This window comes from Pipra filicauda, unplaced genomic scaffold (assembly GCF_003945595.2).
Source record: "Pipra filicauda isolate LSUMZ 115617 unplaced genomic scaffold, ASM394559v2 scaffold89_size2521313_pilon, whole genome shotgun sequence".
In the NCBI taxonomy this organism is placed as follows: Eukaryota; Metazoa; Chordata; class Aves; order Passeriformes; family Pipridae; genus Pipra; species Pipra filicauda.
The window spans coordinates 1,299,023-1,326,992 of NW_024105086.1; the positions used below are offsets into that span (position 1 = coordinate 1,299,023).

Here is a 27,970-nt window from a genome sequence, read left to right on the forward strand (position 1 = left end):
ATACTATATGGCACAACTCTTCAGATAGTTTTAATATTTCCTCTGCTGAGGTCTCAGACAAACCCTTGTAATATGAGAGACAAGGGGGCATCCAAAAATACTCTGGTGTGCATTCGGCAGCCAAGCTCTCCACAGAGGGATTTTTACTCCACTTTTAAGGCACCTAAGGGTTTGAAACATCCACAAGATGTTTGATTCTCCTGGTTTTAAAGCAGATCTCCATGTCATAGCTCCCCAGGCGGGGCGGGCGGGGGGTTTGGGGTGTGCGCCGCTACTCGCGGCATTACGGTGGAGGGGCGGGGCGGAGGCGGGGCCTCAGACGTGGCGGCGGCTCAATAGGGGCGGGGCCAGCAGGGGGCGGGGCCCGAGCGGCGGCGCGGCTGGAACGGCCCGGGCGGTTCTAGAAACGGGGAGCGGAGAGCGCGGCACGGAGCGGGACGGGGGGAGCGACCGGGACCGGGTGAGCGACCGGGACGGGGCTGGGCTGAGCCAGGCCGGGCAGGGGCTGGGCCGGTCCCGCGCTGAGGGGCTGTGCCCGGTGCCGCAGCCCCCGGCACTCGCGGCGGTCCCGGGAGCGCTGAGCCCTAAGCCGGGCTCTGCGCTGGCTCCGCGCGTCCAGCCTTGCTCTGCTCAGTTTAAACGCTCGGCCGGCCCCGGGCAGCGCCCGCGCCGCTGCCGGGGCTCGGCGGGTCCGGCCCCGCTCGGGGGTCCGGGGCGGGTCCGGTGCCGCCCCCGGGCCGGGCGCTGCGGGACAAGGGGGGAGCGTGGCATCGCGAAACATCCCTGGGGTGTTTGTGAGCGCGTCACAGGTGTCGCGGTTACAGGTACCGTGCGAGGGCTGGCTCCTCGTTTCCTGCCCTCTGGGCTCGGTGGCACTGGTGTTCCCGGTTGGATGTGCCAGCTGCGTTAATCGTTAATTGCCTGTGCGCGATCCCTGCCGGCCGTGGGCTCAGCGCAGAGCCAGCGATGCTTCGTGAAGGTGTTGGAACCTCACTTGCTCCGCTCGCGTCTCGTGTTGCGTTACCCAAAAAAGCCCGTCCGTGTGTGGGTCGGAGCACACAGCCGTGCAGCTGGGCTGGGGACAAGCCAGGGGAGCGCAGCAGCCGGGGGTGACCCGGCGGGGCAGCGGCCGCAGCCCCAGAGGAGAAGGTTCCGCAAGGGCAGCGCACGGGACTGGGCTGGAGTGAAAGCTGAAGGCACTGGAGTGTTATCGCAGCTCAGCTGGGGCACAGCGGCTTGTTGTGTCATAGTAATGCAAAACATGCCTTTGACCAGACAGGAATGATTTTATTTCAAGCAGCAAAGAATGTCCTTGTAACCTGGAAGCAGGGAGGATGTGTAAATAAAGACTGTTTTTGGAGCTGTCTGACTTTGTGATGTTTGGTGTTCCTAGCCGGTAATCACCCCTCTTCCTCAGTAGTAAATCCTGAAGGTGAGCTTCCCCAGAAGAAGTTTTTGTAACAAAACCTCTTGCTCTTTAATTTTATAGGTGCTCTGTGAGGGTGGAGCTGAGCTGAGCGGCCACTGCAGCCATCTTTACCAGGGTAATACTTCATCTTTCTGGCATTAAGGACTTGGAAATAATCCCACAGGTATGTTGTGAGTATATATATATATATAGCAACCAATAACTGCCACTCACATTTCACAAGCAGAGCATTATTCTGCAGTTGTAAATTGGCACTGCTCTGACACAAACAGACGAGAATGGGGCTTCTTGCTAATGCCATAATTTCTTGAGATGCAATTTTTTAATGTGATTAATCATACTTTGGGAAGCAGTGCAGGAATTATGTACTTCAAAGACAGTGACAGCAGAGGGAGCAGGATTTACCAGTTAGCATAAGAAGTTTTTCAGTCGAGGTTTAAGTCAGGAATTCAATCTGTTTATAATTTCCATGTTGTGCACATTGGCAAACCTCCAAAGAAGCAAGCTGTAAACATAGATATTTTTCCTATGACTAGTTCTGATTTTTGTGTATGGTTTTCTATATGTCTGAGGCATGGGAACGTGGAGTATGGAAAGTGGGCATGTGCTAGGATGATGTTAGAGCAGAGACAACCCCTGCACCTCTGAGATAATGTCGGATTTTAATTAAATTGCTGATATTAAATGGAAGAAATAGTTCACTGACAGTAGACCTTTTAATATTAAAAAAACCTCCACCCTTATTTCTGAACAGGAGGATATTTTTTGTGCTATATGGGAGCAAATGGCAGGGTATATTAAGTATGATGATATATCAAAGTTATGGGCTTTGCACAGTAAAATGCAGTCTAAATGCTAATGCTGAAAAAACAAGCTGTAGTGGAAAAAGAGCATGGAATCTTACTGTCTTCACAAACAGTGTGGGATCTGACTCCAGGCTGCTTCATATGGGCAGAGCTTGCAGAGTAAGTTGAAGGCAGATTTGCTGTGCCTTAGACTGGCATCAATTTTGTTGTCTACTGGAGTGTGGAAGAAACATTCTTTGCTGTGGCTTTAAAAAACTGTGGGGAGCTAATCAAGATGATTATGGCTTCTAAGGTAGCTGTAATTTATTTTGTATTAGAAGAAATGCCTGCAGTTGTGTGCGAATGTGTTGTATCCTCATTAATGCTTGCAAATGAGCAGCTTCTTCCTCACTTTCTTTTGACTTGCCCTGAAAAACACAAGGCAATTGTAGTGAGTTATTTGCTAGGCAATTATAATTGTTTTCAGATGCACATTAAATCCTTTGTAAAGAAAGGTGGTGATGTTGGCACAAGCTGCTCTGAGCAGTAAAGCCAACATGCTCTGGGGGAAGGAGCTGGGTGGAGAGAGAACTCACCTGTGAGGAGGCTCCCAGTGCTGCAGGGGAGCAGTCCCTGCTGTCCCTGGGTAGGACTGAGGATGAGTGTGAGGTGACTCCTGACATGAGGTCCAGAATAACAGCATGGTCTTGGTGGGGCTCTGACAGGTGTTTAAATCAAGAGTTCTTTGGCTCAGAGGAGGGGTTGAACGTTGGAGCATCTGAGTGCATGTGGATAATGAATTTCAGGTCTGAATTACTTGCTTCAGAGTCTTCAGGCAATGGTGTAGGTTTTTTCCTTAGGATGAAATTAATCTTTCCTTAGCATTTAATAATTTCTAAGTAGTTTTATAGCTGCTATCATGTGTCAGGCTATTCTGCAAGACTTGAAATACTGCTACAAGCTGGATGGTTTTCTTGATTGGTACTGAGAGAAGCTCTTCCATGGCAACAACTTGAAAATCTGTTTGCAATTAAGCCCTTCTTTTGGCTCTAAGTAAGCAGTCTTGCAGTTTTTTGTTTGTGCCATTTTCCACTTAAATCTAATTAGCCTTATCTGCAGCTGACAATGCTGATAGCAGGTTATTGCCTCCTTTTGGAGCTCCACTGTTTGTGGAGGGGATGGGGATGAAGCCATCTGCACCACTACCCCTTGCTGTGTCTGCAGGCAATAAGACAGGGTGGAAAGCACTGGCATTTGGAGAAGCCCCAGACAGACCTGTCTCATCCAAGAGTCTGACCTCAAATTGCTGTCTGAGGATGGACCATCCTTCAGAGCCTGGCGTGTGGGCCCCGACTGTGTGTGCACCAAGAATTCATCTGTGGCCTGAGGTGACCTTGAAGTAGTGATTTGCTTGTTGGACTTCACCATGATATTTTAAATTTAGATGCCTGTGTTAGCAGCTGTTTTAGGAGTGCTTTTCCAGGTGTCTTCAATAGCACAGGCAAGCACAGAGGAGGAGACTGGGCTGTAACCTTTTGTCATCAGCTTGTACATTGTATTCTGGTAGTTTGGAAAAATGGTATCTTAATCAGATTTTGACAGTAGCTAGTTGTGATACTTTGTCTCACAAACTTGATGCCTCTGTAGCAACCTGAGGGTCTGTAAGAATGGAACCACACTAGGGAACAGTGGTCTGCCTTAATTTCTTGGAAGAAAAAAAATTCCCCTCCCACCTAGCCCCTGGAAAGAGAGGTGACTTGGCTGGTAGCAGTTTGGAGCAGCTACATCCCAGCCCAGATCCACAGCTTCCTGAGAGAAGCCCCATAGCAAAGGGAGTGCTGTCACCTCTAAGTGTGGAGTGGAAGAACATTGTGGGGTTTGTCCTGGAATTCATGTGAGAAAATGAGTGTTCACATAAGAGCATGAGTCACACTCTGGCCTGATTTACCACAATAAAGAGCATAACTTTTATTCTTTACGTTACCCAGACTGGTCTTATATTGGTTCCACTTAATTTAATTCTTCTGCCTGAGAGGGGTGTGCAAGTTTGAAGCCTGGATGAAGGACTTGCTTTTTTAGTCCCTGTTCTTACTTAGACTGTCAGGCAACTGGAGGACTCTTGTTCTGTGGTGAACAAAGGAGACTGCAGCATATCAGTTCGATCAGAAGTTGAGTCCTAAAGGCACTGGATGAGTAATAGGTATTTGTTTCCCCTTCTGACCTGAAAAAAAGTCCTCCCTCCTGGCTCTGGAAGTTGGCTTGAGTCTCCAGTGACTGGATATTGGTTTCTGAGTGGGTGAGGAACTGATAACCCTGGTGGATGTGCAAGCAACTTTTCTTTTATGGGTCAAGTGTGTATTTTTATATCATGTTGATTAAGAGCTTTCAGAAAGCTTATTTAATAAAGAATTCAGTCTAACTTGTGAAGAAAAATTCCAGCCTGGACTATTTTGTCTAGAAGGACCTTCTTTCCTGCTGCCAGTACTCTCTGAAGCCTGACAGCACTCTTTCCAGTGGGAGCAATGATTCATTAGGGTACTACACTGTAAAGAAGTAGAAAAAAAAAGCCAAGAGCATAGGCAGTATTTGTTCTACACAGGCCTATTATCTGGCATTTCTGTTTGAATAAAACAGACTGGCTTTGTAAATATTTGTCTCCATTATTGAGGCAGGAGCTGCTAGTGCCCCTTCTGCCCCTCTTTCCCTCTTTGTTAGCAGATGGTTCAGCTGGGGTGGGGTGGGCAGGCATACGTGTGTCTGTGCACACATACTCCTGCTGTCCAAGACTGTGGTTATTCAACCTCCTGTAATTCATTATTTGTGCTGGTTTTCCCAGTAACAGCTGTGAAAAGAATGTGTACAAACAATCTGCAAACCCTGCAGCCAGGTGTCCTGCTTGTTCAGCAAGAGCTGCTTTCTCTGTTTACTGAAGTTTCTGTTTATTGACTCAAGTAAAACTGAGTAGGATGGTAAAACTGTTAAAGATCTGCTATAAAGACAAGCTGCTAGCTGTAGTAAGTGTACTTCTTGGCAGATATCCTCAGCCATGAGAGAACATGGTGGGGAGGTGCAGCAGAATGTAGAGTTGTGTTGTTTTAACTGGAAAATTCCCTTGTAATTGTTCTCCCAGGCTTTCTGTTGTGCATCCAAAAAACCACTCCATTAAATGATGACAGGCTATGCAGATGGACAGACGAGGCTTAATATATCCAAATTAATGTACTTCCCAAGTGTTCTTGACTTGCTGGGCTTTCTGCTACATCACTTATTGTGGCTTGTAGTATTGGCAGACCTCTGCATGGTACTATTCACTCAGCTTTGCTCAATTCTCAGATTACCCATGTACTAGTTCTGAACTGACTTGAACAAGCAGTTTGGGAATATGTGGTTTGCAGGAGGGTGAGAAACAGAAGAGAGAAAGGAGAAGACTTATTGTGATGCTGTGAGACATTTTCCTGCTTACTCATGCTTGCAAACTGTTGTGGTAAACGTTTCTAATTGCTTGTGTAGTCTTGTAAAGCAATCGGAAGAATAATTTTAAAACAATCATCTTGCCATGTGGTAATACCCAGCAGAGGACAGAGCTATTTCTGGTGTTCTCAGTGATGGTGGTGTCACTGGTGTGTTTGGTGTTTGTGTCCCTGGCACTCATGAGCTCATCTGAGGGTTCTGTTGTGCTGTGGGCTTGAAAATCCCGGAAGGAAAGGGCAGTATCCACTTTTCATCTTCTGCCTCCTGCCATGCAGGCAGATATGTGGAGCCCAAGGGAATAAAAAGCTAGAGCTTTTCCAGAACTATCTTATTTTAATGCCTTCCTACGTGCTGCATTGTTTGAAATTTTAGGATATTCCATGTATTTTCTCTTCTCCCCTCCATTCCTCTTTCTCCTCAGATTAAGTGGTTCCATTTTGCCCCAAATAGCTGCATTTTTGCTGTATTTGGTTGCAGGTTGCAAGTGATCATTTCCAGCCACCAGTGTACCCAGGTATATGGGGTAGGAAAAAGGAATAATTGGTTTTTGAATCAAGGTGAGGAGCTGCCACCCTCCCTCTGCCACTGTGCAGGGTGTTCCTGAGCTCAGTGTTTGAGCAGCTGTGCTCCTGCTCGGGGCTGGCTGTGGTGGCTGGTCCTGCTTGGTGAACAGGCAGCTCCAGAGTGAGCTGTGGGCTGATCCAAGTGCATCCAAGCACCTCATAAATTCACTGGAAATGGTGATCCTGGCCATCAGATCTCCCAAGAGGATTGCAGCTCGCAGAAGGCTCTTCTGTACACACCTTGCATCCCTTCCTTCACCTGACCCTGTCTGCTGGGGCTGCCTTTCCCTTCCATGCTCCCTCAGGCTGTGCTTTTGGAAGCACAGCAATCTGCTTTTAGCCTCCATCTCTGGGGGCTGAGTTTCTAAACTGGCACAGCCTTTGAAATACAGAAGTCATAAGGCCTGTGCCCAGAGGCCAATATGCTGAGATGATGCATCTTGAATAAGCAGAGCTGGAAATTTCACTTTTAACTTTTCCAACCATTGCTGCCTCTTCCACGCTACAAAATGCTCTATTTCTCTATTTGGCTTTCTCACTATTTGTGTTTCTAGACAGGTCTTATATAACTGAATTTTATAGCATGCTGTAAGTCTGACCATTTAATTTAGACTTATTATTATTGGAATATAATACAATTTTGTGAGTCTCATATTTTCCAGCTCTAGTTATGCATGACATGGAAGGCACTGAGCTGCTCTTGCAAAAGAGCTTGTTCTCACTGTCTCAGTGGACAATATATTGCTTCCTTTACTTCTCTCATGTGGGCTTTCCAGTGCCTTTCATGTAAATCCCAAAGAGTATACAAGATAGCATTTAAGACTGTTAACTAAGAGCTTTTGTAGTTGAAGACTTTTTTCAAGCTTTACTAATTAGAATTCGGTCTTTCAAGGGCATAAATAATTTTCATGAGGATAAAATGACTGAAGGTAAAGATTAATGCCTTGGGTTGTTTTCTCACAAGTAAGTTAACTAATTTTACTCCTCCTTTTCCTTTCAATTTGTTACAGGTTTGAGCTGTCTGGAAGATGAAGCCCTGGCTGCAGTTGGTGTTCCTCAGCTGTGTTTTGTTCTGGCTCACAGAAGCAGAGTTCTTCACCTCCATAGGTATGGAAGGAACCAGTGCCCGATGCTGTGCTGGAGTTAATGTGATTGCCAGAACTGTTCAAGTTCACAGCTAAAGCACATGGCTTTCTTCACATGGCCCTGTCAAACACTGTCTGTACTAGGAAATGCTGCTCTTCTGCAGTTTGTTTGCAGTTGGGTAATTTAGCACACTGTGACCAACAGGATACAAGTTTCTCTGGGGCCTCTGTCAATAAAATAAGGCGGGGCCTGTGTTCTATTAAGAATTGTGCATCTGTTGTTGTCTTTAACACAGCACAACTTTTTATGCTAAAAAGCTTAGTCCTGAATTTGATTTATGAAAACAATTGAAATGATAAGTATGTGAAATATGTGTTTTCACAGGACCTGAAGTCTCCTGTTTTCCCAAAAAGTTGGATTTGGGTGTCAGAAGTAAAAATTAATAACCCCCTTGCCTTGTGTGTTTTGTTAGGCCTGAGTAAATCCTGAAGAATTCACATTATTATAAATTCTAAAAACAAATTGATTTTTGTGACACTTTAGTTCCTGTGTTCTAATGGATGTGATACAACCAAGTTTGATTGTGGCAGAGCCTCAAAATAAGCACAAACTGAGTTTTCTGCTGTAACTTGGCCCAATGTTTTCCCATGGAGCAGTGTGGGGACTTCCCTTCCATAAGGGCTTTAGAGGCTGATTAACTACCACTGGCTGTTCTCCAGGATGTCCTTTGAGTCAGGGGAGCTGTGCTTCTGAATGGCAAAGCTCAGAACTCCTGGTGGGTTATTTTGCACCACTGTGGAACTGCTCAGCTGGAGCCAGCAGAGCTGTCCCACTGCCAACCTCCTCACGTGCTCCCTGCTCTGGGCTTGGCTAAACAATATTGAACTACATGTCTATTGTTTGCTTCTCATTTTCCTGAGTTAAGCAGATTTTTATGTAAAGTTTCCCCAAAGGATCACCTTTTTTTTACACTTACCTGTTTCTGAACCTTTCCTAACTCTGAAAATAGCACAGCCTGCTGCCTGCTATCTGCTTAACCATGCCTCATTAATAATGACTTTGGAATGCTGCAGCTGAAACTGTGGCTGCATTTGCAAATCTCAGCCAGTCTTTCGGTTTGGGCTTCGAAAAGCCAAGTTTGTCATAGCAATTAGGACAGACGTGTGAGCAATTCCCACTAATGCTGATCAGGAGAGAGTGTGTGTGTCATCTATGAACATTAATCTGAAATCCCTCTGTATGTAATGTTAGGCTGTGTTTCCACAGTTACCCAGATTGCAGAGCTGTAAATTTAAATGATGCCAGTGATTAGGTTAATAATTTGTTAGTGTGACCTAATCTGTATCCATATGTAGCACAGATGCTTTGGCAACTCTTTGGATCTTTTGTTGCTTCAACTCAATAGCTGTATGAATGTAAACCCTTTATTTTTATTGTCCTGCATACACTTGCAATGCTAAAAGTCAATGGGAGGGTCACAGCAAAGCTGCATGAGCCACTGAAGCTGAGACTTCAAAAGCCCCTGGAAGGATCTGAATGCCAGACTTGTATCTCTAATAGCTGTTGTGGTTTACAGGCATTGAAGTGCACACCCTTCATTTGTCTGTTCTTTATGGTGGTTTTCATAGCCCTAGAGCATTTAAGGTTTGTCTTCTGTGTACTTGGAAATCATTACTTTTTTAGGTCTGATGAACATTTGCTCCTGCTCTCTTCTTAGGTCAAATGACAGACCTGATTTATGCAGAGAAAGACTTGGTCCAGTCTCTAAAGGAATATATCCGAGCAGAGGAGAACAAACTCTCTCAGATTAAAAGGTAGGGGAGGAGGTTTGTGTAATGAAGAGTGACAAAATGGCTCATCTGTGTTCAGTCGCACCCCACCTTTGTCACCACTCTCTGCTGTTGGTATGTCCTCAGCAGATGATCACAGTGAGACCAGAGGTACTAACTTAGTTTAATTTGTGTCCATAAACCTGCAAGGAGGGGTCCCTGCTTTAAATGTCATTTAGAATTTGCTTCTTTAGAAATGGTGGTTTGCTGGGCCCTTCCTTCTTTGCCTGGTCCTTATGCCATCACAGAACTCCTGTGGAGAGGGCACAAGTCACATCAGAGGAGTCTTGTCACGTGAGCTGAATGCCCCTGTGTGCCAGTACTCTGTGCTACCTGTTGTTTCGTGCCATCAGCCCCCTTACAAGGGCAGAGTGTGCCAGGGGCATTGTGTGGTGGTGCATCCTGAATCCCTGGATTCCATCCCATGCTGGCTTTGCCCACAGACACCCCTCAGAGACAGTTCTCCTGCCTTTTTCTCTTCAGTTGTTGACCTGGCTGTGGCACATGTCAGACATTGTCCTGATTGCTTGGATCACTTGAAAGGCTTTTGCTGACAACTGCAATTTTCTGTGTCCATGAGGGAAGATTGTTAATGCTTATCTAGCCAAAAGCAGTGTCTACTAGGGTGTGACACTAGGATAGTCTAAATGAGGTCCAGGTTCAGAAGAGCCCAGTGCCTCTAAAAGGAGCCAAGCTTTCCAAAGAGTTTCTGAACTCCAGGCTGTACATGTCAATGTGACCCTTTGGGAGTGTAGGGTGAGGATGGGGCTGTGGAGGAGTGAAATGATAGGAATTCTCGTGACATATACCCAAAATGTTCTTTTCTTGAAAAGCTGCCCTTTGGAGGAGAAGCAGTCTCCTCCTTAAGTATCGATAATGACAAGGTCTGTTCATTCTGTGTATAAACTGGTGCTTTTAAGACTCATTGCAAGTGAGATGCATGCTTACTGTAGTAAGGTTTAAAGTAGTAATCAGGGAAATTATTTCATTTTAAAAGAAACTGTTGTAACTTAAAAAAAAAATCTGCTTTATACTTCTGAAGTTGAAAGGTTGAAAGCTGGTTTTGATAGCAAAAGCAGCAATAATTGGATCTAGGTATGTAATTGGAATGACTTAAGGAAGATGTGCATTCATGAATTGTTCTCAGGCTGAGGTGCACACTTCTCATTCCAGCTGGGCTGAAAAAATGGATGCACTGACCAGCAAATCAACCTCTGATCCAGAAGGGTACCTGGCACACCCTGTCAATGCATATAAGCTCGTGAAGCGTTTGAACACTGACTGGCTGGAATTGGAAAACCTGGTTCTTCAGGATACAACACATGGTAAGGAGTTCCTGGGGAGCTACTGGGAGGCAGCCTTAGGACAGTTGTTTATCCCCTCGTGTTCTGGAAAACCACAAGCTCAGCTGTGGTTTAAATACTATTGCCAAGTTTGTTTGAAGCAAACTAGTGTTTGTTTCTAATGGCCACTTGTGTGCTGGTCAGCCAGGAGAGGGAAAGCTGCCACTGGAACACTCAGGGAGGGCTCAAAGAAACTGTGACCTGCTTTATTTGGGGAAAAGGGAGAAAAGGATATACTAAAATTGTCAGCTGTGGTGCCAACTGTTGGGTTATGTTCCTTTATATATAAACTACTTCATCTGCTTTCCCTGTCTGTTCCTTCTCTTGTTGATCTTTGTTTAATCATGTTGATCAGTAGATAAGATTAAGATTCAAAATGAGTCCCATACTGAATTGGTGAATGAATTTGTATCATTGAGAGTTGGCAGATGTTCATAGGTAGTCTGTTGATAACAGGATAATGTACAGTTGCTATCTGTAAACTTATGCTTCTAAATCAAGTGCTTCCAATACTAATCCTTGGTTTTGCATCATTTTGTCAGTGTCTGGCTGAATTTGCTTCCATAGCTTTTTTTTTTTTTTAAAGGTTTATTTTTACTGGACTCCTTGACAGTGAGGTAGAGGTGGCAATGTTTTTCAGGCAGAACACTGCATGTTTTCCCTTTCTTCTCTGCATATGCTGAAGTTTAGGTACTTGGAAGTTTTTTCCAGCCAAGACTTTTATTGCCTTTTGGAATAGTCATCCTAGATGGAAATAAAATACTCAATTCTTTTGAGTACTTCTGTCACCAATTCTTTCTGTAAAGGTTTCCTTTCATACTTTTTCTTGCTGCATGAGTGGAAATAGTTGGTTTGTTTTCCTTCAGGTGATGGCTCCCAGTCCTGCCCAGCCAGCCTGCTGTGTAGCCTTGATATGTTATGTAGTGCATTTAATTTTATTTCTGAATAAATTTTTTTTTGACAAGTTTTACTTGTCAGGTTTAACCCTCTCACTGGGTAAGGTCCAACCCTACTGAGGTGATCCTGGATCAGGGTCTCTGTCCCTTGAACTGAGATTTGAAAAGCTCTTATGGCTTTACAGGTTGGAGTACAGAGTTGGAGATCCTTGACCAGTATTACAATCCACAGTTGTCTCTGTGGATATTGCAAGAGAACTGATGAAAACTATTTAAAGTTTTCATGCCAAAAAGAGACATTACAGGAAAATGAAGATGATTAGGTTCACGTTGTACTTCAGTAATTGTGTGACAAGAAAACTGAGGTGTTTAGTTATTTGTCCCTTATTTTTTCCTCATTAACTGTATTTCATAAAATGAGACAGAAAACAATGTGTTTATAACTTGTGAGCCTAATAAAGCTTTAAATCTGGATTATTTGAATCTCATTTCCCAAGCCAAAGCAGATGTTTCCTCTTCTGTATTAATCCAGTACTGATATTTATTCAAGCTCTGGAAGTAATGTCTTTCCCTTTTACTGCAAAGGCTTTATTGCAAATCTGACAATCCAACGCCAGTTTTTTCCGACTGAGGAGGATGAGACTGGAGCTGCGAAGGCTCTGATGCGTCTGCAGGACACCTATAAACTGGATCCTGAGACTCTGTCCCGAGGGAACTTACCAGGTAAGTGCACCAGGGTCTCCTCTGCTTGAACAGAAGTGGGAACATCCTCAAGCTCTCTCCAAAAGCCCTTTGTGAAATGGGGATTAACAGTTTTTGCCACAGATGTTTCAGAAAGTACAGAGACACGGTGGGATGTCTTGGTAGCTGAGACCTGATAAGTGTTTGTTGCTGCTGCTTATGAGAGACTTACTGAAACAGGTTATGGTTACTGCCAACACTGGTTACAAACTGAACAGGCATTGGCAGAGTGAAAGTAGATGAGCTGACTCAGTGGTTTTAGTTATTATATGTGGAGGTTTAATAATGAACTTAGTTTTAAGTCTGTGCATCTGCTGAGCTGGAGCAACTGAAGAGCAGTGCAGTTACAGTCAGATGTGTACCCAGTTTGTCTAAATAACCATCAGCTTGCTTATGCACAAATATAGATCTCCAGTAAAGAGAAACAAGCTGGCTCTGCCTGTAGTCAGGCTTCTCTGCCTTTGTCTACAATAGAAAACACAATAGCTGAACACTATAATTTCTGCTAAACTTCTCTTGGTTTCCAAAGGAATTAATTAAAATAGAATTAGGATAGAATTTTCTCTTTAATTCCGGAGGTGACCATTTTAATACTGAACCTACAATATTGTCAAAGAATTGCCTTTTGGAAGCATTTTTGGATGACAAAAATATGTACTTACAGATATTCATCAATGTATTTGAAGGCAAAAGTGCTTCTGTGTGGATTGCTCAAAACTGTCTTTTTGCTTTTAGGAGCAAAATATAGATCCACCTTGACAGTAGGTGACTGCTTTGGCATGGGGAAGACAGCCTACAACGACGGGGACTATTATCACACCGTGCTCTGGATGGAGCAGGCCCTGAAGCAGCACGACGAGGGGGAGGAAACTGCAGTCAGCAAAGTGGAGATCCTGGATTATCTCAGCTATGCTGTGTTCCAGTTTGGGGACCTGCACAGGGCCATGGAGCTCACCAGGCGCCTGATATCCCTGGGTAAGGACAAAAGGCACGTCTGTCTGTCTGCCTGGGCAGCTCTGCCAGCAGAGCTGAGGGCACTGGTGGCCCCAGCACGCTGTGAGCTGGCTGGGAGGAGGTCCTGACAGAGGACTTAAAATAAATGTGGGTCCTGGAAAAAATCCGGTTATTTATACATGAAGTATCTTTAACAAGCTGTCTGATGGTCCCTGCTGTTGTTACCCAGAGCCCCCAGTGTGTGACTGCAGGACCCGTGGGCTTTGCTGCAGTGTGCTGAGACACTGTGCTGGGCAATGGTTCAAGCCTTGCTTGTCTCAAGTGGAGACTGAGGCTGCCACAGACTTGGGCAGAGTGCTGCACCTTCTGTCAAGTCCTACTGACTTCAGATACTCCTTTTTTTTCCTCAGTGCAGGTACTCTTCAATGCCAGAAGAATACTTTGCCTGAGATCTTAAAGTATTTATTTCTGAATATTCAGAACAGATTGAGTTTCTTAAAACCTGCTTTTATTTCTGGACTGTTTCGAACTTTCTCTTGAATAACCAAATAATCATTGCTTCCTATCCAGCTTTGCCTGCTTCCTGCATTGGAAAGGTCTGTCCTCCTCAATTAGAGTTAGCATTTACTGTGTTATGTATTTGTTGGGTTTTTAATGAGCTGTGGTTCTTAGTTTAGATGTTAGCAGCATCCTGAGTGTGGGTGAAACCTTCCTATTGAAAAACATGTATTGGTCTAATTTCTGCAGACATTAGGATTCTTAGATTAAAATTTATAAGACTGTGAATATATATTGAATCTAGCTCCCTCTGCAATGGGGTTTAGCACTGATAAATGCAAATCCTTATCAGCAGCAAACAGTGAAGCAGACTTGGCATTCTCCCCTGGGAGCAGCAGCTTCCTCTGCTCTGGGCTCAGCTTCCTTATCTGTGCTCTCATGAGTGGTGACTGCAGTGACCTTTGGGGTTGGTTCCACAAGATAAACACAATAAGCTTGGCAGGGCCAGAAGGGAAAGAACCTGTTCTAGGTGCCAGTGTCCAGAAACACTGGTGAACAGGTTCCTTCTTAGTTGTGCAGGGTAAAGATCTGTTGATGTTTGATTCACACCAACGTCACTAATGAATCACTGATGATCTGTCAAAGGTGCTGTGATCCAGGATACCTCCCCTATAAACCTGGGACAGCTGGGGATGGATGCTGTAGGTGGGCTGTAAGGTGGTAACACACACCTTGGAGCTTCCTAACGTGGGGGAAGTCTTTGGAACTGGAGACTGGCTGGATTCCACCACAGTCCCTGGTTAAAGGGTGCTTGTACAGTGTGGAGAGCAGGGGTGCAGCAAGAGTGCTGGCCTGATCTTGGCTGATGAGCTCTGTGATCTGCTTATCTTGGGTAGAACTGGGCAGAAAAGTTGAGAGAAAATGAGGAATGTGAAGACCAAAAACTTCTACTGTTTTTTTTTTTCCTCGGAATACAAGTTTTGTGATGGGTTTTTCCAGAAAAGATTCTTTTGCACACTGCGCCTCTCTTTCCTCTGTAAAGACACAAACTTCCCAGTGCTGGTTTTTAGTGCAGACTGGAGCCTGATGATTGGTTTAGGAAGGGAAGAACTGTTGCTGTCTTGATTCAAAGGCTTGTACATACTAACAGCTCCTGAGATTGCAAAGGTCACTGGCTGTGTGTGCTTTTGTCCCCATGAAGACAGCACTCACGAGAGAGCAGGCAGCAACCTGAGGTACTTTGAGAAGCTGCTGGAGAAGGAAAGAGAGGAGAAGGAGAGAGAAAAGCCAGTAAACAGGACCAGGACAACGACAGAAGCTGTGGTGCAGAGTGGAGCCTATGAGAGGCCTCTTGACTACCTGCCAGAGCGGGACATCTACGAGGCCCTTTGCAGAGGGGAAGGGGTGAAAATGGTAAGAGAAAGACAAGAATTTCCTGACTGTGCTGCCTTGGCATAAGGGTGGTCAAGCTTAGTGTGGGACACGTTAAGTTCTTCCTTCTGTAAAGCTGCTTTCAGAAGAAGTTAAATGTAGTTCTGCCCAGGCTGAGGTTTGTGCCTTATGTCTTGGCTTCTCCACTTTTAACTCTTAATCCTAGACACACAAACAGCTCTCAGCTGTACCTCTTAGAGGTTGTTGAAAATTGATTCTCCTCAGTCTGTCTACTCAGCCCTTTTAAAGCCAGCTGTACAGATATCCAAGGAGCCTTTTTCCCCTGAGAGCTGCTTATAATTTGCTTATGGAATCACATTGTTCCTTCCCTTTTGCAACTTAAAGACATGTCCTGTGGTGACTATTTTGACCAATGAGTCTTCAGTACCTCTCAAAAAACACGGCTTTAATTCTTAGTGCAGGAAAAAGAATCAATTTATTCCATCTGCATAACCTTAATTATAAAAACCAGGCTTTTTTACAGCTGGTTGCTTGTGTAGTTCTTTATTTAATCTGTGTTTCAGGTGTTGCTCAGTGGCACCTTGAGTGGAATACCTTGTTTTTTATTAGCAGTAAATTGCAGAATCACTCCTGCTTGCCTCTCATATCTGCTGGCCAGCTGATGGTTTTTACAGTGTTTGTGGAATGAAGCTTCATTTTCTTTTCTTGTCTTACGTGTTTTCAGTTCATGAAGTGTTTGAGCAAACAATGCTTTGTTTGGCATTTTGTTTCAGACACCTCGAAGACAAAAAAGGCTGTTTTGTAGGTACCACGATGGAAACAGAAACCCCCACCTGCTCATAGCTCCCTTTAAGGAGGAGGATGAATGGGACAGCCCTCATATTGTACGATACTATGATGTCATGTCTGATGAAGAAATCGAGAAAATTAAACAACTAGCTAAGCCAAGGGTAAGTTTCCCTTTTTCCATCTCACTAATGACTGCTAATTCCATGCTTTAATCTCCGTTAGCAAAGACTAGGCAAAGGATTTGAAAGATCTGGTTTCATACCACAGATGATACACTGCAGCTGTGAGCCTAAGGGGAACCATTTGGAAACTGCCTGGTGATGTAGGACCGTAAAGCCCAGGCTCCCGAAGGTATTTATGCATTGTTGCACTTAATTATGCAAAGCTCTCAGTAAATGGCTTAGAAAGCTTTTAAGCAATTAACCTGAAAAGACCTGAAAAGGGAGATGGTGAGTGACTTACAGCGATAGCAGTAGGTGTGCAGTATGCCTGAAGTCTGCCTTTTGAAATGGAGCCAGACTTAAATGACATTTAAAAAGCCCAAATCTCAACAGAAGTAGGAAGGAAAAATAGGGATTTTTTTTTTTTTTTTTAAATTGTGCTAGGAAAATATCTAGAGCCTTGTTTGTTTTGCTTAGGGGGTCCTGGAATCCTCTGCTTCTGTTTTAAGCCATAGGTGTTACCTGTTGGGCATGGTGTGAGTTCTGGTGGCCCTGCACACAATAAAAAAGCAGCTACCTAATGCAAAGGTAGTGATTATCTCACTGATTTTTCTGGAAATGGAATTTCCTCCCTGTCACCTGTCTGGCAAGAGGGGTTTGGCAGTGTGACAGCAGTAATAGATGCTACACCTGAGCTTTTCTGTCAGGTCTCAGAAGCAGTAAAACTGAACACCTCATGGCTTATAGATGAGGGGTTCATTTTAGCCCTCTTTGGGCTACTGCTCTGAAATATGGCACTAAAATTCCCATGGAGAATTACCCTTCTGTATGTATTTCTAAATGCAAGCATAAATAGTTAGAAACAGATTGAGAAACTGAGGCTTCCCAAGAACATGAATAATTTGGGATGTTTGTGAAGCTGGACTTGTATGACTACCAGCCAGCTATGGAAGTGTTGGCAGAACACTCCTGTCCCAGGGAGGACTCTCACCTCCATAAATGGAGACTTTTTCCTATTACATCATACTATAAAACTTCAAGAGCTTCAGATAAAATGGAAGCATTCACATAGAGCACGTCACTTAATCTATTTTATCAAATAAAGAGCTTTCTAAAGGCAGCTTTTTTTTTTTATTTTCCCTTTTTATTCAAAGTTTTATGGAAAGTCTTAAGTCTTGCTCACTGAGTTCTGCTTATACTACTAATGTCAGAGGAATTTTTCATTTAATCTCTGTAGTGTAGGACTGGGATCAGTCCCTATAGGAGTAGGTCAATATTATGGTCTTAAGAGTCAGATGAAACTTTTTGATTTTAAAAAAAAAAGCAACCATTTTGAGGGTGGGTTGTGGTTTTTTTTTTTTAATCTGTCTATATTCAACTGCAGGAATAACTTTAAATTCTGTAGTACTACTGAAAGAATGGAAAATGCAAGTCCTGTGATGAGATGGTCCTTAATAAATACAGCTTAATTTTAGCCAGGAGATTTTAGTTAGTAATTATGGGAGCTTTCAGATAGAAGTCTGAAGTGGTATTTTAGTTTTAGGCTTAGAAAGATGAGCACTTTTCTTTATTCTAAAACACATTTTGCAAGAAATTTCTACTTTTGAGTCCAAGCACTTCAACATTATCTCAGTTTACACTTGCCAATATTTTTTGTAGAGAAACAACATCTGTATGTGATTGGGAGTAGCTGCAGTCAAGTGGGTTTGCATGCTTGCCTTGCAAAATGCAATCACTCTTACTCCTCTTCCAAAGAATAGTTCCAGTTTTTCAGGCAATCCATCAGAGCTGGCTGGGGAGGGTCAAGGGAATTCTTAACTCTGTTGATGCAGATAGCATTGGGACAGGTCTGCCATCAAAGTAGGAGAACCTTATTCCCAAAATTCGGAATGTTACCTGCAACCCAGGCATGTCTGAACAGGCAAAACCATGGCCTGGAGCTGGGGGGATGTGAAGACCTCTGAACTTGGTGCTGCAGGGTTCCAGCAGTGCACAATTTCAGAAGGAAAAGCCAAGGGAGTGCCTGCTAAACTAAACACAGACTCCCAGAGGAAAACTAGATGAGGCTTCTGGCCAGTGTAGTGTGTTATGATGATTCCTCAAAGCCCAGCAAATGCCTGGTATAAGGCTGATTTCTCCACCCTGAGAGAGGAAGCCTCACATTTATCAGCTGATTACACCAACTGAGATGTAGATTGTATGTCTGAAGTGAAGAAGCCTGTCTATCAGAGCAGATAGGGAATAATATCAATGTTAGTTCTGACTTATTTAGATCAAATGCTAGGTGCAGAAATCAAGTATATACAAGCTTGAAAATGGCAGCAGAATGAAAAGGTTGGGAAGCAAAAATTATATCCCCAAAGCTGTGCTTCAGTGTACAAGTGAAGAACAGCACTCAGTCAGCCTGGCTCGTCTGTTATGATTTATGCAGGAGAAATCTGGAACAAAATAGCAGTGAGTCAGAATTACAGCAACAGCTGTGCCAAGAACTCTTGTAGAGGGACAAGACAGCTGACATGGATTGTAAAGCTGGCTGGAGACTTATTGGAGGGAAAAATGAGGGAAATAATGACTGCATGCTCCAGAGAAGGTGGCTTTTCAAATAAAAAGGCTTTCTATGACCTGTAATTAAGTGGAAGGAAGGAGGCATGATTTAGAGTGTTTGTGGTTTGCAGGAGTTTAAATTTAAATGTGGTCTGAGCTTACAGTCAAAGAAAGGACTGTCCCAGTTCTTGTTCTCAGCTGCAAGTATGAAACCAAAGAGACCTGCTGTGTTGTTAGCAGTCACTGACACCACAGCAAACCTCATCAGTTTTGCCAAATTCCAAATTTCTCCTACAAATCTGGTGATATGGCCTAAACACGGTGATAAACTCACTGCTTAAAACTTACAGGTGAGCTGTGCTTTTTACAGTTATCTTCATCATGTAATAATACATCTCAAACTGTCTCTGAACTAGATGTTCCAGGTGTCTTCCAGCTGGAAAATCTGAGCACAGGAATGTTGAGAGTTGCCCTCAGGAGTTTTCTACCACTGGATTTGCCTACCCCATAATTTGTAACTCATTCTGTAAAAGTTTTCACTTGTTATTTTTCATTTGAGAATGAGGTAGGGTTATTTTAGTCCACATCAGGAGCGGGCTGATTAAATTTCTGGAGTATCCAGTGATTTTTCTCTATGCCAGGAACTTGGGCTTCATATGTTCTTAGCTTTCGTTGTTGTTCCCTCTTGCTAATATTGACTCCAGCTGTTTAAAAAAGTGCCTCCAAAACGTGTTCAGCAAGGAACTCATGGATTCAATGAATATCATGGCTTGTGCACTCAAATCAGACTATTTTCCCAGGATCAATTGCAGGTGCTGGATTGTACTTGTGTTTCTGCATGTACTGTTTGAGTGTGAAATCAGAACAAACTCTAGGTTGGAGCTCTAACTTTCATTCAGTGGTATATATTGAAGTTGGACAAACCAGGTTTTGATTTTTGGTTAAGATGAGATAAAAAAAAAATTTCTATCCTGTAGTTGATGTGTTTCTTCCCCCTTGGGATTTTTTTTGACACAGCTGGCACGAGCCACAGTACGTGATCCCAAAACCGGTGTCCTTACAGTGGCTAGCTACAGGGTGTCAAAGAGGTAAGAGAGAAGAGTTGAGCTCTAAGGTTTTTGTGCTTAACAGCTGTTGTCTGCTTCCTACCTACAGCTGAAAACTTGAACTGCTTTGCATGTAACCAAAGCTTCCCAACAAATGCATGGAAAATGGCTCTTTCAGCCATCTAACTGAGGGCAGAAGAATCCTTCTGCCTTAGGAAGCATGTTCTTGTGGTTAGTATTCCAAAATAACGTGTTTCTATCCTTCCCTTGTGCCAGCTCATGGTTGGAGGAAGATGATGATCCTGTTGTGGCCAAGGTGAACCAACGAATGCAGCAGATCACAGGGCTGACAGTGAAGACAGCTGAGCTCTTGCAGGTCAGTGCACTGGCTTCATCCTGGTGGAATTAGCTGGTGGTCTGGTGCAGGTGGATGTTTGCCCTGAGTGTGCTTGGCAGAGAAGGGTGGAGATATCGAAGAAATGGAAGATGACTTTGTGCAGGAATCTGTGATTTACCAGTTTGTTTTGAGAAAAATGCCTGCTGTTTATTTTCAAGTCTGCAAAAGCTGAACCTCCTTCTATTTGAACCTTTCAAAGACCCAAATACTTTTCATAGTCCTGCTGTAGTCCTCATATGAATTCTGACCACTGGCTGTTGGGGAGGGGAAGGAGAGTAGCAGTGGTGCAGCACTGCCAGAGTAGCTGTACCTGCCCTGTTTGCTGCTTCTCTTCCTCCATGCTCCTTGAGTTCCTGTTTCAGAGCCTGATGAAAGTGCTTTATTACAGAATATCCACAGAAACCAGGCAATGGTGTAAGGATCTGGGAGACATGTTAAATGCAGCCTCAGAGTAGCTAAATCATATGTTATGTGGTGGTCAGGTAAAGTAAGCAAAGGGGTGCTTTTAATCTACTTTGAGCCTTCTGTAGTCCTGGAGGGACATGTGGATGTAACAAATCACACAACAAATCTAATTCTGTCTCCTAAGCTGGACACAGAGAATTGATCCCACTCAGCTGCCTTCTCTTCAGAGAGAAGCAAGTGTGTGGTAAAGCTATTGCTGCTAATTCACACGAAACAGGCTGTTTTAGTGATAAGTAGAAACCCTCGAACTACGAAAGGGAAAAAGCACTGAAGTCATTTCTCATCTGTGTACCTCCCTCCTGGCAATCTAAAAAGAAATGAAGTGTGCTATAGATAACAATCTTGCCACAGAGTGCTGTTTCTCAGAGCATGTTTTGGATTTCTGAGAGCAAATGCTGTTCAGCAGCAGCAGCCACTTGCAGTTCAGTGGATGTTTGTGCTTCCTTCCATGCTGTAGGTTGCCAACTACGGAATGGGAGGGCAGTATGAGCCACACTTTGATTTTTCTAGGGTAAGATCACACTTGCAATTATTTCTTGGAGGGATGGGGAGGGGGGAGCGGCTTGGTTTGAGAGAACACTGTTGAAACTGTTTTTTGTTATAGCAGTTATCATGCAGGCCTGTTGCATGGATGGACTGTGACTTTTGGAAAGCCTTTGCACTGCCTTCTCTGATGCTGACAGTTCAAGAGAATAATGAACAGATCTTCCTGCATATCTCTGTGACCTCGATTCCTTGCACAGTATAGACAGTAAAAGAGCCACGTAGCACTTGAATGTGCTTTCCATTGCTTCATTTGTAAACTGGGGTCTGCAAGCCCTGAGTTGTGTTTGCCTTATTCCATTAGGCTTTTGAGTTCCACGAGGTTGTCCAAATCCTGTTTTGCTGGATGTCTTAAAGCATTTTGGAGGAGGTGGCCGAGGAGGAGAGATACTCCACATTCCCACCAAAAAAAGTAGCCATTATGGAAATCCTCACGGGTCATACAGCCCTTCTGGCAAAAGCCTTATTGTGGCTGCAGCTCTGGGCTCTCAAGAGGGTATTATGATGCTAGTTTTTAGCATTTGGACAGTGTCCTGTTCAGGCTGGACACTAAGAAGAATTTCTTCAGCAAGGGTGATTAATATTGGAATGGGCTGCCAGGGAGGTGGTGGGGTCACTGTCCCTGGAGGTGTTTTAAGGAAAGGCTGGACTGGCACTGAGTGCTCTGGTCTGGTTGACAAGGTGCTGTTTGGTCACAGGTTGGACTTGAAGATCTCAGAGGTCTTTTCCAGCCTCACTGATGTGGGGTTTCCTGGGTCAGTGTTAAGGAGGACAGTGCTCCAGGAGCAGGGGAATGTACCGGTGGTGGGTGCTGGATCCACACCAGGCACTAGAGGGCTCTGCCTGGCAGAGAACAGCTCTGGTTTGCTCCAGGCTGGGAGAAAAGAAGAGTAAATTCTTAATAATTACCCTGAGCCACTTCATGAACCTGCTAATCACACTGAAGAGCTGTAGTGACTGGTAGTTTCAAATATAAAACCCATCTGATGTCTTGCTTTCTGTGGTACTTCAGTGGAATCTGGCTTAATTCAGACTGTCAGGGTGGTTTTACCTGGTAGAAGGCATTGCTGCAGCCAGAGCACACAACCCAACAGCTGAGTGCAGAACTGAAGCCACCCAACTTAGCACTGTTTAAAAAATAAAATAAAAAAATCCTGAGTTTCAACACCATGGAAGCTCATACTTGTTAGCTTTGGCCCGCTGAGACAATTTTCCTGTTAGCTTTGACTGCTTCGTTTCCTGAGTCAAGCAAATGCTCTCAAATTCTCTTCAAAGCCTTTGAACTCAAGGGACCTCAGGCATCAAACTGGCCAGTGTGGGCTTTGCTGTTGGAAGAGGCAGCTGGGGCAGAGCTCCACTTGGAACGTGCCCTTGGCTGCAGGGTCAGCCGGGGCCGGGCGGTCGCAGAGGTTGCTGCAGTTCTGGGCTGGTCCTGCAGGCTCTCTGTGCATCACAGATTTGCTGTGATCAGCCTTGCAGCTTTTTGTTCCCTCTCAGTTCTCAAATAGGGGCACTTCAATAGTTGCATATTGCAACTTGGAGATTTTAGTAATTGTTCGAGTTAGATTTTTTTTTTTTTTTTTTTTTGCTCTTGAAGTTCAGAAATTCATGGGTTTCACATCAGTGGCAGTAACCAGGGAATCCCCTGTATCTCAGTGCTCCAGTGTTTGCTCTTCTGGGTTGAATTTGCACAGGCAGAGTCTTGGGGATTTTGTGAACCCATTTCAGGAAAGGCCTCTTATTTCTTAAAATATATTTCAAGTAGATTGAACTGCAACACCTTAGAGACAGTGGCTGTGGTTTTCCTTACTGTTTGTCTTTTTAAATACTGATTTATTCTTTAAATGTTAAATATTGTTTTTGTGTGTAAGAATGCACTTGAAGATCTCCTGACTGAAATGATTTCCTGACTATTAGCAATGTAAATAACCTTCAAACAAATGAAATGAAAAGTTAAGAGAGACACTGGTATTCTAGATTTTCTTTCTGCTTCTAAACTGGCACCAGTGAGATCTCCTACTTCGACAAATGAAACTCAATTTTTCTTACAGATTAAAGACAATTTGATCTTTTTGATGTGGTCTTTAGTTGTAGACAGGCAACCACCTGAAAGAAGTTCATTATTGCTACTCTACAGTTTTGTCTGCTGGCAAAAAAAATGCATATTCTCCTCTCATGACAGTATTTCTTTGAGTTGCTGTGTCTATGAGAATCTGCTGTGTTATCTAGAGCCCAGTGAAGATTAGGTTTTTTTGTATTCACCTCAGCTGTTGACTTTGGATGAGTGCCCAGGACAACAATGGCCTGTTGTTAACCTTCCTTGGCTAACGTGTGTGCCACAGGCACTGCTTCTCCTCTGCCCTCAGAATGGCTTTGGTGCAGCTCCTCCGTGCATGCAGCTTGGGATGGCTTCCCTGGCGCCCCGAATGAACTGTCCCCTTTCTCTGCCAGCTCTTTGAACTGGGCCTGAGGATCTCTGCAGAGCTCCCTGTGGCTCTGGTGGGAGCCTGTGTGGAACTGGGGTTAAAGTTGTTGTCTGTTGCAGCGCCCCTTTGACAGCACACTCAAATCGGAAGGAAATAGGCTAGCGACGTTTCTTAACTATGTAAGTACCTCTGTCTGTCTGTCTGCTGTCTGAGAGCTCGAAATTTGCAGTTTGTTCTCATTTAATTTTATAGAAAGATGAGCCAGATGCTTTCAAGCGGTTAGGGACTGGAAATCGTGTGGCCACTTTTTTAAACTATGTAAGTATGATTGATGATCCTTTGTGCATTGAGCATAACCTGAGCAGCATCTTATTTACAGCTTGTGCAGTTGGTTATCTGTAGAGAAACCCCTGACATCTGGAAGTAGGGATTTCATTATTCTTGCAGCATCAGGTGCTGTCCCATCTGAACTGATAAAATTCTGGTGGTATTTAACCTCAGAGCAGAAAATTTGAATTCAGGACCCATCTTGCCCTTTTTGGCCACTCTGCTATGGAATCTTTTACTTACTTTGATTCCGTGTGGGGAGAGGAGAATTTGGCTGATTTTCCAAAGGCAAATGTAGGGGGTACTCCTGTGGTGTGATGTTGGAGAACTTGACTGTCAGCCATGTAATGAGACAGTCATGTTCTGCCACCACTGTTGGACAGCACTTGATGATGTGGTGTGTCAGCCTCCTCCTCAGCTGTGTGCCAAAGCCAGAGGTGCTCTGGCATAGCTGCTGCTTCAACAAATGCAGGAGGCAGAGCTGATAAACTTGGTGCCAGTGGGTTTGCAAGTGCAAAGTTGGAAGATCCATTAGTTGCATGCATTATACAGCCCACAGACCATGTACACTGGAATCCTAAACATCACTGCCACCACGGCCTCAGGCTTTCACAGCAGTCCCCTGACAATATTTTATCTGTAAACATATACTCACTATATCATTAGGATCACCTAATCATCTATGTTTAACTTCTAAGTGATACAACTTTAAAATTTTGTGATGAAAAATGTGTGGCTGAGCTGGTATTTTGAGTGTGAAATACTGCTCAAAACAGAATCAGAAATACTTTTAATTTGACTTGTTGGGGGGAGGAAATAATTTCTGAAACAAAAATTGGAGTAAGATAGGTAGCTGTGAAATAGTCTGCTGCAAAGAGGTTTTCATTTTAAGGTTAACTCAACCTGTATTTTGTTTGCTTCTCAGAATTTTGGACAAGCCTTGATTTAGAGGGAATTACACACCCCTTATTCTCTGCCAGCTGTACATGGTCAAAGGCACTTTGCCCTTGTTTCTCCCATGTAGAACACATCACACATGTGCCAACAGCCTTACTAAAAAGAGTGGTTGTGTTGCTAAGACACAGGTATTAACTTGCAAAGTTGCATGCACAGGCTTTCTAGCTGGTAGGGGCAAACACCTGGTACCTGTGGCATCTTGTGCCCTTTTATTGTAGGTGCCAAGCAGGAGGACACCAGAGTGGTAATAACATCTGCTTTAAACAGAAATCCAAGTTGCAACAGAGAATATGGGGGCTTGGGGGGTGTATTAATAGTAGTTTCAAAGTTTAGTGGGAGCTGGATCCAACTCATTTATTTCTTTTAATCAGAATGTGACCCAAAACTTACTGAAATCAGTGGAAAGACTTTCTGTTTTTAATGGGAGTGTCCCCAGGAATTTCAGTGGGGTTTGGGTCAAGTCTAGAATTTATGATGAATCCCTTGCTACTGATGGATTCAATAGGGTTAAATTCATGCCAGTGTAGAAGGGCAAAGCATAAATGCTTTTCTTTAGAGTCCCATAGCTGTAGGTGTTAAAGCTTGAGCTGCATAAAGCTCTTGTAGTGGTATAACATTGCTGGTGAACAGCATAGAAATGGTGCAGAAAGTGAGGTTTTCTAATAGTTTGTATAGTTTTTGAAGTGGTTGACCAAGATGCATAAACTAAATCATGAAAAATATTTCCAAAGGCATGGTTTCAATTTATGAGGAAACATGTGGTTTAACAGACACTGGTTTTCCTAATTGGACCATAAACTGGAATGAAATTCTTGAAACACTTACTCTGTAGTCCTTTCTCTTGTTCTAGAGCATTAGCTCATTAACACTGCAGGTACCCAACTGCTAGTGGATAGTTGAAGTAAACACTATATAATCTAGACATAAATAACCTGGACAAAAGCCTTGAGCTGAAAGAAAATTCTTCAGCAACAGGTACTGCTACTTCTGCAGTTGGTGCTGGTTGAAGCACATCCTTTCTCTTCAGTGCCCCTTGTAGAGGTGCAAGTGGAAATCTCAGGCCTTGGGGCACTTTAGCTTGTGGGACTGCATGGATATAAAACCTTTAAATGGACAGTTTGTGGGCTTTGTTTTCTCAGATGAGCGACGTAGAAGCTGGAGGAGCTACAGTTTTCCCAGATTTTGGGGCAGCAATATGGCCCAAGAAGGTAAAGCCTGTTTGTGTTTTGGTTGGTTTCTTCTCTCTCTAGTTACTGTCCCTGCCTCAGCACAGTCCATGTAAAAGTCAGCTGATGTGACAAAATGCTCTGCATTGCTGATCTTGCAGACTAAAAGGCATCTCCCTTTTTTTGTAATGTATAAAGTGAACAGTTTCTCTGTACAGCTGCTTTTAGCAAAATAAACCTGTGTTCAGGTAGAACTCCTCTGTACTCTGAGTCAGAGTGGTGCTGAAGGTTCTCCATGAGCTGTCAGTGGTGATCTGTTCCAGTGCTTCCTAAGGGCCTGTAGCTGAATTCAGAGGCACCCCCCCTCCTTGGTGTGACCTGTAACTTCCCCTGGCCCTGACTAATCCACATCTGATTTCACTTTTCAGGGAACAGCAGTGTTCTGGTACAATCTCTTCAGAAGTGGTGAGGGGGATTACAGAACAAGGCATGCAGCTTGTCCAGTACTAGTAGGGTGTAAATGGGGTAAGTAATTCTCCTCTAGAAACAAAACCTGAAGGAAGGCTCATGTATATGCAATTTGGGGATATACTGACCCCTTATAACAGCATTTAATAACCTGAGTGTTGCCATTTTCACTACCAGAATCATTTGGCCCTAATGAAATTTCCCACAATCAGTCTCATGAAGCATTAAGCAGCTTCATTGTTTAGCTGTAGCTTTTCTAGTGAGTTTGTTTTGTTGCCAATGACAGCACAAAGTGTAAGAATGTCACTGGGTTTTGTGGTGCATCAGCGTCAGGATAACTTGAATTATCGTTTGGCCAGAATCAGGTCTGTTCTTACAAAACTTTGTGCATAGTTTTAACTGCAAAAGGATGAGAGCTCCTTGTAATGTAAATGGGAATGTCTAGGAGTTTTTGCTTACTGCTGAAGCTTCTCAAACTTCATGTCATCCCTTCCCACACCTGCCCTCCCCAGCCTCCAAGGTGTTCCCCTGGAGTGCCAGAGCACGCTGGCCTGTCAGCGATCCCAGAGCCAGAGTACAGTGATCCCAGAGCCAGAGTACACTGCTCTGCTGCTCTTGGCTCCACAACTGTGCAGTTGGGAAGATCCTTTCTTCCCCGGCCCTTTGCATCTTTGTATGTATTTCCCCTGGGGTGAGTAGAGAACTCTAAGCATGGATCCTCAGACTGAGAGATGAGATTTTACTTGGTGTAACCAACTGGGTAGTGGTGACACTCACACTGTGTACATGGTGGTGACTAACTCCAATTCCTTGTCTCCACAGTTTCAAACAAATGGTTTCATGAAAGAGGAAATGAATTCTTAAGACCTTGTGGGAGAACAGAGGTTGACTGAACCCCAACCTGCTGCAGACCTTTGTTTCTGTTTCCTTTTCTACTGTTGTTTGTTCCAATTCATTTCTAAGAAATGATCCATCTTTTTCTCCAAGAGTCCTGTCACTTTACACAAAAAGGACAACAAATTATCTAACACCTGTGAAAGAAAGTAAATGGTATTGTACACATCCTTGTGTTTTGGGTGCTGTTATTTCCATGTCCCCCTACCTTCCCCCCTCCAGTCTTCCTCTGTAGTAGTGGTGCAAACAGTGCTGTGGGCAATTCAGTGTTTGGGTGCTTGGTCTTGTGCCTTTTGTACCTCAGAAGATTTAGATGTTAAATATTTCTTTGAACCAAAGTTGTTTGGTTGGGTTTTTTTTAAAGTTTTGTGTACATGTTGATTTTGTTGTATTTCTATGGATCACAAGTTTTGAAACAAAAATAAATGTTCTTTCCAGAAGTGATTCTCTATTCGGTGTCCTTAATAGGTGCGTCGGTGCTTGGTTTTGGGGGACAGTGGACCTTTCCTCTTTCATTTCTTTCCAGGAATGAGACTCTAGTCTTGTAGATAAGCTGTGTGTGAATAGTTACAGCAGGTAGCTGTAGGAATTGCAGTGTTTTTTCCTGAAAGCTGTAATGACCTGGCACAGCACAGCTCAAGAGCTGCTCTCTAATCTCCCCGGGCGCTCCTTTGCTTGCCATGAATTTTGTGGTTGCTGGCTGCCTGTCCAGAATAGTTCAGTGTTGACCTCCAGTTTTCTTAGTAAAATGTCTCATCATAATATAAACTTGGGAAATAAGGACATTTGCTTATAATAAA

General features: G+C 43.8%; 1 protein-coding gene across 4 annotated transcripts; it reads left to right on the plus strand.

Annotated features, from left to right (window-relative positions):
• Positions 1–376: 376 nt before the first annotated feature.
• Positions 377–27,614, plus strand: P4HA2 (prolyl 4-hydroxylase subunit alpha 2). Of its 4 annotated transcripts, XM_027747636.2 has the most exons (17): positions 377–460; positions 1,490–1,592; positions 7,259–7,355; positions 9,052–9,148; positions 10,337–10,488; positions 11,988–12,125; positions 12,879–13,118; positions 14,797–15,008; positions 15,761–15,937; positions 19,499–19,569; positions 19,804–19,903; positions 20,847–20,900; positions 23,478–23,537; positions 23,611–23,676; positions 25,782–25,850; positions 26,237–26,333; positions 27,099–27,614. In XM_027747636.2, the coding sequence occupies exons 3-17, from the start codon at positions 7,277–7,279 to the stop codon at positions 27,167–27,169; spliced, it is 1,683 nt and encodes a 560-aa protein (XP_027603437.1). In that variant the 5' UTR covers positions 377–460; positions 1,490–1,592; positions 7,259–7,276; the 3' UTR covers positions 27,170–27,614. The 4 variants fall into 4 exon arrangements, with proteins under 4 accessions (XP_027603437.1, XP_027603440.1, XP_027603439.1 ...); XM_027747639.2 differs by lacking the exon at positions 23,611–23,676; XM_027747638.2 differs by lacking the exon at positions 23,478–23,537.
• The last annotated feature ends 356 nt before the right edge of the window (positions 27,615–27,970 follow it).